Source organism: Otolemur garnettii, unplaced genomic scaffold (assembly GCF_000181295.1).
Source record: "Otolemur garnettii isolate 467f Iridium unplaced genomic scaffold, OtoGar3 scaffold00010, whole genome shotgun sequence".
NCBI lineage: Eukaryota > Metazoa > Chordata > Mammalia > Primates > Galagidae > Otolemur > Otolemur garnettii.
This window is the reverse complement of record NW_003852405.1, coordinates 21,682,359-21,694,089: the sequence shown is the minus strand read 5'-3', so window position 1 is coordinate 21,694,089 and position 11,731 is coordinate 21,682,359. Positions and strand designations below refer to the sequence as shown.

Genomic DNA, 11,731 nt, shown 5'->3' with positions numbered 1-11,731 from the left:
GCTTGAGCCAAGGAGTTGGAGGTTGCTGTGAGCTGTGATGCCATGGCACTCTGCCCAGGGGGATAGCATGAGGCTCCGTCTCAAAAAAAAAAAAAAGAAAGAAAGAAAATCACTGCTCTAGCACATTGTCAGAAGGTATTCCACATGCCTAAAAAAGAGAACAAGGAGAATTAATAGCTCTTTTGTGTATATGTAACTTCTAAGTTACATATACACATAATATGTTTATACATATTTGTGCGTGCATATATATATATACACACACACATAGATATATACATAGTATATCTTTGTTTTAATCTTCCTTACACATTTCTTTTTTATTTCAGACTAATGTGAAGTTACAATTAGGCTATATTTGCATTTGTTAGGTAGTGTCCCTCTTGTAGTTGTGTCCTGTGCCCAAAAGGTGTGTAATATACCCTTACATTGTGCCCATTAAGTGGAAGCACACCCCTCCCTTCCCCTTGTCCCCTTATCCCCTCTCTCATTGCCCCCCCAACTTGAATTGAATTGCGTTTTCTTCTTATGTTTCACCATTCGCTTTTGAGAGATATTATCCCTACATTACAGGTGAAGAAACGAGATTTTCATAGTTAGAAAGTGGCAGAGATGGATTTGAGCACAATTTCATATGATTCATGTATCTATGCAGGCTATATAATAACTTGCCACCAAAGTGAAACTATGTCCATTAGTCTTGTATTTAAAGAGCCTATCAGGAAGAGAGAGAAAGAGAACTCTACATTTCCTTTTAGAAAGAACATTTCTTCTTACTGTGATGCAAGTAATCTTATTATTATAGAATGAATTCTAGAAATGAATTTCTCACCTAAATCTACCCTGAAGTCATGAATTTTATTAAATAATAATATAATTTTTTCCTCTTTAGTTACATATAGCTCAGTTCAGTTCAACAGATACATATCAAGTAGCTACCTTATGCTATATTGGGTATAAAAGAGACCCAAAGTAATTTCAGATTTCAGAAAGAAAGACAATTCAAAAAGATAAGATATACACTTAAACACACACATGTACACACGTACACCAGGTAAAGGCAGTAGGCCTCATCCTTAACATACTCAAGTCTGAAGATCTCTTTAAGATAATACTAGATTTCTCTTTGCTTTGAAAATTTTTAACCAGCATATGGGTTGGAGGTGTGCAAATGCTCAGTTATCTTTAGGATATGACTGATTCCTTCATTTCCTATCAAGGTGCCGATGCTACTAAGAATGATGGTATCTACTCAAGGTATTTTACAGCTTACGATGCAAATGGTAGATACAGCGTGAAAGTGTGGGCTCTGGGAGGAGTTAACGCAGCCAGACAGGGAGCAATATCCCCACGAAATGGAGCTATGTACGTGCCTGGCTGGATTGAGAATGGTAAGTAACCTATAATAACACGCCTGGCCTGTGTAAACCCTTGAGGTCAAGAAAAAAACCATGAAACCTATAGGCAGAATGGTCATGATTAAATCAGCATTTCCCAACCTTGGCATTATTAACATGTTAAGCCAGGCGATCCTTTGAGCTTTTCAAAAGAACTAGGTAGTCATGCATATATTAAGAAAATAGGGACTTTTTCAAAAATATAACATTTTGGGACCCCCTAACATGAAACGATTCTAGGAAAAACTGCACTCTAACAAAATATAAAATATGAATACAGAGAAAGCAAAAGAAATATGCACAGAATAAATCATCAAAGAGATCCTTGAAGGCTCAGACGGTTAGTTACCAAATACATGAGGAAGATAATGAAACCCACAATATAGAAAAGATTTCTTAAAGCAGTCACAGTTTAAAACAAAGGCAGTATTTACAATGGACCTGATGGAAGGGTGAGATCAGGATAGGCAAAAAGACGGAAAAAAAACAACTCCAGAACAAATGTTCTGAAACAAATGAAAAAAAATTCCAAAAGGTTGTTCTGCTAAATATCCAGGAAATATCTGTGAGATAATGAACTGTGATTCTCTCTTAGCTTTTTTCCTTTTGATTTGTTTTGAGGTCTTATCATCAAATATTTAACATGAATTTTGTGTGTGAGAGGAAGGAAGGGGAAAGAGAGAGCAGGAAGTGGGTGATTCGATGAGAAAACAAAGGGGGGAATTGACATTTAGTGGTGCCGCTTACCATGATTTCGGTAATTATTTAATGCAGGTGAAGTGATATGGAATCCACCAAGATCTGAAACTGATAAGAATGATCCTCAAAACAAACAAGTGTGTTTTAGCAGAACATCCTCCGGAGGTTCATTTGTGACCTCTGATGTCCCAAAGGCGCCCATACCTGATCTCTTCCCACCTTGCCAAATCACCGACCTGAAGGCGGAAATCCAGGAGGGCAATTTCATTAACCTGACTTGGACAGCTCCTGGGGATGATTATGATCACGGAGCAGGTAAGCTGGCCGTGGTGTGAGCCCTGTAGAGGAGTTTATCGGCCAAGCAGAGGAGCAGAAGAGGGTGAGGCAGGCGGGCGTGTTATGGTGTGTGTGGGGAACAGAAGGCAGGAGAGAGTTTGGCGGTTGTCTGAAAAGAAAGGTAAAGATTGCTAAGTGAGAGAGGCTTGCTATCTAAAAAATGGCCTACTTCTGGGACTAAAAGGTTACAGTCAGGAAAGGTAAACTTCACTTTTTTCTGAAATCTTGCTAAACTTTTCTTTAATAAGCCTCAATTTCAGTAAAGATTCCTAGGGAAGAACTGGGAATAAAACCTAGTTATCTATGAAGTGGAACTGTCTTTTGGAAGAAATCCCAGTTCCTACCAGAGTTGTTCCCTCTCCAAGGACGGCCTGTTGGCCACCAGCTGGGCATCTCAAGAACACTAGTTGGAAATGCCCAGCCTTGGGTCCCCTCCCAGACCTACTGAACCAGAAGCGGCACTTTAAGGTCCCTGAGTGATTTCTACACACGTTACACTTTGAGAAGTACTGGTACAAAAATCCCCCTGTAAAGTAATAAAATAATAAACAGTAATTAAACAATATCTCCTCTCAGTCAGGCACCATGCCAAGAAATGCTAAGGCTTAAAGTCAGGCCCAATCCAGTTTTATATTTATAAGTTTGTCTGAATATACAAACAAGAATGTAAAAGAGATACTAATCCCTTGTACATATGGACCGTTGATTTCATTTCAGGAATGTTAGGGGATTGTGATACAGTTTCTAATAGACTTTTTAAGTTTATGTTTATTTGGGGATTTTTTTAGCTCTTTAAGATTTGAGAATTACAATTCACTTCCTTTTCTTTTCTTAGCTCACAAGTATATCATTCGGATAAGTACAAGTATTCTTGATCTCAGAGACAAGTTCAGTGATTCTGTTCAAGTGAATACTGATGATCTCATCCCGAAGGAGGCCAACTCTGAGGAAGTCTTCATGTTTAAACCAGAAAACATCACTTTTGAAAATGGCACAGATGTCTTCATAGCTGTTCAGGCTGTTGATAAGGTTAATCTGAAATCGGAAATATCCAACATTGCACGTGTATCTTTGTTCATTCCTCCACCGCCACCTAGTCCTGGCGATACTTGTGTTTCTTGCCCTACTATTAGCATCAACAGCACTATCCCTGGCATTCACATTTTTAAAATTATGTGGAAGTGGATAGGAGAACTGCAGCTGTCGCTTTCAGGAGATGAATAAAGTAAACCATCTGTCCTTCTTTTGATCATAATGTTTTCTAAAATGTACTTCAGATTTCATATAGGGGATGATAGAACGAAATAAAATGCTAAACAGTTGGGTTGTTGAGCTCAATCTTTTATTATTAATGATTTTGCATACTAGAAAGAAGGGCACTTGTATCAATAAGTGGAGGTATCTTTTTATTTGCTTCAAGGGGCTTTGCCAGTTAAAAAGGACTTGGGATTGTAGTTACTCTAACAGAGTTGCTAGAAGTTGTTTGGCTTCTTTTGGTGAATGATGCCAGAAATGGCCAAATCAAATTATTTAAATACAGAAGGCATGACTCATTATATAGGAATTTGGGGCCAATATCATCAACATCTTTTCTCTAGATTTGACCAAGGATGATGCACTGAAGGGAGAGATTGCATTATAATACAGGAACTACAGTGTTCAAGGAATCTTACAGTAAAATTTCACATAGACAATCAAATTTAGCAACATAGGCAAGAACTAAATAATGAAGACACAAAAGCCATTGAATTAGATAGCCTAGGTTATTATAATGGAGTCATTATAATGGAGAAAAATCTATTTAACCTGGTTCCTAAAACCTAAAAGCCAAAAGGTATGTAAAATGGCTCTTCCTAATCTGTTGTAATTGCCACTAGAGATAAACCTTTGCCTTAATTTCAAAAGCAATTCAGAATCCATAGGGAGCAGGGGTCTGAAAAAAGTGCTGATCTGAGGAGAATGGACAGCACAATTCCAGCTCCAGAGGGCACACTACTATGTACAAAGTTCATGCATGATTCAGGCCTGCGTGGGAAGCAGACACTTCTACTGTTAGGGTGGGGCAGTGGGACCCTGGACAGTACTTTAAGGACTTAGGTAACTAGTCCATTTGAATAAGGCCTCCATATCAGAGGGTTGGAAAGCAGAGAACTAACACTACCACCATCACCGCCACCAACCGGATGGAAGGAGGTGTAAGGGAGGGAGAGGTGAGCAGGGTTTCAGGGCTTTGGCCAAGAATAGAAAGGTGTGACATTATCATCACCATCATGATTCATTATTTTATCTGACAGTGACAAGAGACACCATTTCTGTATTCTTTTACAAAATGCCAGACGCTAAGTGCTTCACATACTCACATCCAGGCCTTCTACTAATATGCATATTCGAGGGTTCTGAGCCAAGAGCACGAATGTTGATCCAGGTACTGTGTGCCTAAGCATGCAAACATTATAACCAGGCTAACAAGCTGTTAAAATGTATCTATCTCCTACTTTGACAGATATACCTTAATCATGACCTGGAAGGCCAGATTCAAATTTAAAATTCTTTTTTTTTTTTTTTTTTTGGAGACAGAGTCTTATTATGTTGACCTCTGCCAGAGTGCTCTGGCATCACAGCTCATAGCAACCTCAAACTCTTGGGCTTGAGCGATTCTCTTGCCTCAGCCTCCCAAGTAGCTAGGACTACAGGTGCCTACCACAACACCTGGCTATTTTTTTGTTGTTGTTGTCATTGTTTAGCAGGCTCAGGCTGGATTCAAACCCACCAGCCCTGGCGCATGTGGCCGGCACCCTAACCACTGAGCTATGGGCACTGAGCCAAATTTAAAATTCTTATAAAGCTCTCAGTGGCATGTCAGAACACAGCAGCTCAGGGACAGATGGACCGTGGCCACCCTTACTGTGTCACTTGTATACATGTTCCTGATGCCTCATGAGCACAGAATTTGGGTGGACTCACAATGCATGCAAGGACCACAAGACTCAAAAATGAATACATGGTAAACACGCCGTGTCTAGCACTGAGTAAGCAGGTGTCCTGACAGCCTTTTCTTCCTTCTTTCCTCCACGCTGCAATCTGAACCCCAGGGGGCCTTATGTACATGGGTGTGTCCCTGTCAGCTCACACACCATATCAATAGCTGCCCTTTGTCTATCTTTCCAACCTGGAAGTATACATATCTTTGTTGCAATCTGTCCTAGAGATAACTGACCCCAGTACCCCATCATTTTTGGCTCATACACACCTTGGAAGGAGGATCAGTTACTCATCAAGGAATTTCCATTCAGGCACATGAAGCATCTTCTAGAAAGAGAAAGAGGGGGGCACTCACTGAAAGGGCACACCTTTTGGCCCTGTGATTCTTCACCCCATCAGAAAAGAAAAGGACCAGCTACATAAATTGGGAAAACCAAGTGTAAAATGAAAATGTAGGACCCTTTGTTCAAATAGAATAAAAAAGTATCATTAAAGCTACTAAAATATCAAAGTTGTTTCCTTTCCACAATGTTCCTCAGCTTGGATGGTGTTTTTTGATGGTCATTTAATGTTGTTCTAGATTAAAACAAATTACAATTTCAAAGTATTGATATGAATTCACCACTCATATTACGCAATGCCAGTTTTAAATGCAAACGTAGGAGGATTTAACTTGTATCTTGAATGCACAATTTACATTTTGTAGCTCATACACACATATGTGCTTGTTTTTGTCAGAACAATGTACATATTGCGCAAACCTGGCTCAAGTGTTTTTATTTCACTTGATATGTTCACATTAGACCAACACTCCACACTTGGCTTATGAGTAAGGAAGGGCTAAAAGGAAAAGAAACTGTGGACCCTCCCATCGTTTTCTTTCCTTTTATGTTATTTTCAGCATAAGCAGTTGGCTAACACAGGGAAGTAAAACAAATAAGAAAGGATGGATAGAATCCCTTGGTTGTTTATGTTTCTTAAAATGCCATTGTCTTTTTCTGTGTTTGAAGAAAGTTCAGGTTAAAACTGAAATTGTGGCCTCCAGGCCTTGAGTGTGGCTCACTCAGACCTAGACATCGTGTGTTTGCCTTGTACTCATTTTGAGTCTTGTGTAAGGTGACCAGATTTTAACATTGGTAAAGTGGGACACCATGGGGGGGCCGGGGGGGGGGCCTGACAACAGTGCAAACTTTGAATAAGCAGTTCTCGATAATCACTTCTCAACAATTATTTGTTATTATTAAAGTTTAACATTATAAAATTAACAAAAATAATATAAAATGCATATCCTGGTGAAATAGCTACATGGCAGCCGCATGTATTCCCTTCCTGGTCTCTGTGTTCCCTAGCTTGTCATGCATTCTTTCCAAAAATTGGAACTTTTTTAAAACGCTGCAGGACGCAGGACAAATTGTTAAAAATCAGGACTGTCCCACCAAAAGCGGGATGTCTGGTCACCTTACTCTAGAGAGGAGGGGGTTACTTGTTTGTCGGAGATAGTTTGGCTCCTTCTGAGCTAATTGTCCTTGCCTAGAAGCAAGGGAGGGAGCCAGTCTCCTTCTGATACCTTGCCCAGGAGGGGAGTAGGGAGTTTACATTAGCCTTTCATTTCCAAATGAAGTTACATTAACCTCCTCACTCCCAAATGGAGTTACATTAACCTTTTTAGCAGCCGAAAACCATATATTCCCTTCCCAGTCTCCCGCTGTTCCCTAGCTGTCATGCATTCTTTCCAAAAATTGGGACTTTTTTAAAATGCCGCAGGACAAATTGTTAAAAATTGGGACTGTCCCTGCTAAAAGCAGATGTCTGGTCACCTTAGTCTTGTGGACCTTCCATACATTGTGAGTACACCTGAATTCTGTGCTTAGGAGCATCAGGAATCTATACGTAAATGGCATAGTCAGGAAGGAGACCAGCGTATTACACCTGTATCCTCTGTCTACACGCATTCTCCACTGCCCCTCCAGACTTCCCTTACAAAATACAAGTTCATACATAAAACTATTCAAAATTTCAAGACAACTGTTGCACAGTAGTAAACCAAGCACAGGACCCTCTGAGCTCAAGGCTATAGGGGTCTCACACCCACAAAGCCATCACCGGGAGAAGCAGGGCCAGCAAAGGGCCCTCTACAGCGAAGGAAGGCCTATCACAAGGCTGTGTAAACAGGCTACAAAGCCTTAGGGCGTTAAATGATCTGCCTGCAATCTCATTTGGTAAGTGACTTAAGCATTATTTAAATCAGAGTTAGTCTGACTCTGGAGACCAACATCTTTAATCATAGTCCCTCTTGAAAGAGAAACCCAGTTGCATGAACTGAACCAACATTGTACATGCCTCAGATTTTCAGCTGCTCTAGGCCCCATAGCCAAGAGGCATTTTCAGGTTAACTTGGTAAACTCAATCCAGAAATACAGTCACAATTACACTAATGCTATTCACAAGACATTAGCTCAATGTATAGATAGGAGGCAAGCTACTTTCTGCAGTACTAACAGTTAGAATACTTATAATAATAACAAAAATTCTTATTATTACTTAGAAGCAATACTTCTCAGAAGCTCTCAAACTTCTAAGCAATATTAAGAACAGCAAGGACACATGGAGTTGTTTCTAGTACTAGTAAAAAGCCAGGCATTACTCTAAGAGCTTCTGCTACATTATCTCAATTTTCTTCATGGAAACTCTGTGAGGTTGGTGACATCCATATTTTACAAATCAGGAAGCTGAAGCAAAGAGTGGTTCCACTGACTGAGTGAGGTTATACGGCAGTTAATGACAAAGCCCGATAGTTGAACCCAAGTGGTCCTGCTACTCTGAATCACCTCTCCATGTGCAGGATCCGCCTCTACGTTAATGAGTTATACTTGCAGGCAGCTGGAACTACAGTTACTAATCCAGACAAGGTAAACAATAAATATGTCACTGGGTGTGGGGACTCACACCTGTAATCCTAGCACTGGCTACATGGGTGGATTGCTTGAGCTCAGGAGTTCCAGACCAGCCTGAGCTAGAACAAGACCCTGTCGCTACTAAAAATAGAAAAACTAGGCAGGCACTGTGTCAAGTGGCTATAGTCCCAGCTACTTGGAAGGCTGGGGGAAAAGAATTGCTTAATCCCAAAAGTTTGAGGTTGCTGTGAGCTATGATGCCACAGCACTCTACCAAGGGTCACAAAATGAGATTCTGTCTCAGAAAAAAACACACACACACAATAAATATTTTTAGAGTGGGGGTACAGGAGACTCTACTAACATTTTAGTTTATCTGATAAATGAACTAAAATCTCATATTAGTCAGTCTTTCATGCAATTTATTTTTCAGAAAAGAATTTTTAAATGCTCTCATTATAGGTTTAATTTTTTACCATGAAACCTATGTCCAATATGCAGGAAACGTTTTATATTTAATTCGATGTCCTGTGTACCTTCCTTACCTATACTTAATGATACATCCAGGATCCAGGAAATAAGGGGAAAACCCCACTGATTCACAGAAGAACTTGCCAACAGCCTATTGCCAACATAGGTAGTGATTTCAGACATGTATCCATCAAACTTGCTAAAGTACAAAGTTAATAAATGGCTTGGCTTGCTTGTTTGTTTTTCCTGTTTTAATGCTGGGTAACATGTCCATCAAATTTGCTAATTTAACAACATAGTTGTCTAGTTAGTTTGTTTTATTTTGTTGCTGTTTTACTACTGGATAGCACCAGATTTATGTTGAAACTCATATCAAATATCCATAGTGAATCAGCAGCCCTGAATAACAAACAGTGACAGGGTTAACCAAAAATAACAACCGGATGCTCCTAAGCTCCAGGATTAATTGGGTTATTCAATTTCTTCAGCGTACCTTTGTGCTCTAAGCACATAATCACTGTGACAACAAAACTCCACATGACTAAATTTAAAAAATACACAGAATGCAATTTTTAATTTTCAAACTAACAAAGGTATCTTTAAATGTTAATACTTGTGAAGTGCAAGAGGTGTGTGGCCTCATGTACAATCTCAATGACCATAAACGGGCGCTGGCCTTCTAGAAAGCTATGGGGCCTATCAAGGGCCCCATAAAGATAAAAATCTTTACCCCTTGACATATCGGTTTATATCATAAAGTAATAAAATTACCACAAAGATGTTCAGAGAAACATTGTTTAAAAGATCCCCAAACTGAAAACGATCTCCATACAGCAGAACCTCCATAGCTGACCACCTGCCTACACAGACCACCTCCTTAAAATTGACCTAATTTTCATAGACCACACATGCACCCCATGTATGAATCAGTACAGGAGGCCTAGTTCCTTACGTTAACCGCCTCTGTACGTTGACCAGTTTGTTACAGTCCTTTAGATGTTGCTACCATATTTAACAATAATAGTATATCATAATGCATTGATGCGATGAAATTCTACTCTATCGTTTAAAATAAGATTTATGAAATATTTCTACTGACATAATAAAATGCTCAAAAAAATATGTCTACTCACTAGTTATGTAACATTAGGAAAACTAACTTAAATGCTCCATGTAACATATTTATTTCTGTGTGTTTGTCCCAGAGGAAATACCAAGTTTCTATTAGTTATCACTTCCATCATTATCTTTACCCTCATTTCGAAATGGTCTTTGGTGGCATGCTTGTAACATAACCTTGTTTTCCATGTGTAATGCACGCCTTCCTGTGTATAATGCACACCCACATTTTTTGATCCAAACTTTCAGAAAAAAAAAATCCTTCCTTTTAATTTTTTGATTGAAATTTTTATATGTTTACATTGAGGTCCTTGTTTTTCTGTATTATAAAGGAATTTTGGCATTTATTTTTTAACATATTATGCTATAGGACATTTGATGTAAGGAAGTTAATGCCTTAATACGTGCATCATATGATGTATTGCTAAAGATTCAATTTCTCCAGTGAAATCTCAAGAGAATGACAAGGGACCTCTGAAAGACTGGTTTCTGAATCAGTTCCAAGATGAACTACTTAAGGCTACAGATGAGGATCTCTGGATTGCTTTCAAATGGTTCCGATATTGCTCATTTTGCTGTTTTTTAGCTGGTACTGGTATCACTACTCTCTCAAATAGCTTTCCCATTTCAACTAAAAATGAAGAGGTTCTTGGACAAAGAACTCGTAAAAATCAGGTATGATACTAAAGTCATGAATGGTTCTTGGAATTTACTAAAATGAAGTGCTGCATCTAAATTCAGTGTAAGTGCAACATCTTAGCCACATAAGATTATCATAAAGCAATCATCATCATTAAAAAAATTCTAATTGAATCATTATTCTTTCCAAAAGATTGGAATTCTAAGAGTACTTCTCAGAAGCTCTCAAACTTAATGTGGAGCAGGAAATGTTACAGTGAGTTCTCAAGAATGATAAATAAAAATAACCAGTTGTGCCATTCTTTCATTATGCTTTGTAACTATATAGTACTTGTACATGGTGAAGAACTTAGTAACAGGGGAATGTATCTGTTGGCATATTGATATATAAAAAGAATAAAAGTAAAAACAAACTAAGCATAAAACAAGAAATTTTATGTAACAATTATAAAACTCAAGAACAGATACAAGGTACAAGAGATTTTTCAATAATTTTTGTAAAATGATCAACTAGACTGCTAACTCTGCCCAAAGTATATGAAGAGAAATATACCCCTCTTCATTGCCTGAAAACGCTTTTGCTGCAAGTTCATCATAAATTCAACAAAACTAATTACCATATTCCAGGTATTATTTTGCATACGAATATCGCTATTAGTTTCTAGAATTACACTTTTTTTTTTTGAGACAGAGTCTCACTGTGTTACTCCACGCTAGAGTGCTGTGGCATCAGCCTAACTCACAACAATCTTAAACTCATGGGCTAAAGCAATCCTTCTGCCTCAGCCTCCCCAAGCAGCTGGGACTACAGGTGCCCACCACAACCTCTGGCAAATTTTTCTATTTTTAGTAAAGACAGTCTCACTCTTGCTCAGGCTGGTCTCAACATCCTGAGCTCAAGTAACTGTCTTGCCTCCTCCCCCCAGAGTGCTAAGATTACAGGTGTGAGTCACTGCACCTGGCCTAGAGTTGCACCTGGCCTAGAGTTATGCTTTACATGCATGAGCATAAATAAAAGAATCTAAAAAATATAGAGAGATATGGAATCAGGCTCCCCATGTATAATGTACACCCTTATTTTCCCGCAAAAATGTGAGTATTATACATAGCAAAATATGGTAATGTCCAGTTTTTAAATGTTTGAATATACAGTATGTTGTAGTTTAAGAAAAGTGTGTGTGTATGTGTATACAT

At 38.7% G+C, this 11,731-nt stretch overlaps 1 protein-coding gene across 1 annotated transcript in view; it reads left to right on the top strand.

The window, feature by feature from the left end:
* The window catches only part of LOC100953417 (calcium-activated chloride channel regulator 1), a 29,561-nt gene extending 25,887 nt beyond the window's left edge, over positions 1-3,674 (top strand). Inside the window, exons 12-14 of the mRNA XM_003784291.2 lie at positions 1,221-1,391; positions 2,172-2,411; positions 3,268-3,674. Of these exons, the coding sequence (XP_003784339.1) occupies positions 1,221-1,391; positions 2,172-2,411; positions 3,268-3,656 (800 nt within the window). The 3' untranslated portion in view covers positions 3,657-3,674. The remainder of the gene's footprint in view (positions 1-1,220; positions 1,392-2,171; positions 2,412-3,267) is intronic.
* The last annotated feature ends 8,057 nt before the right edge of the window (positions 3,675-11,731 follow it).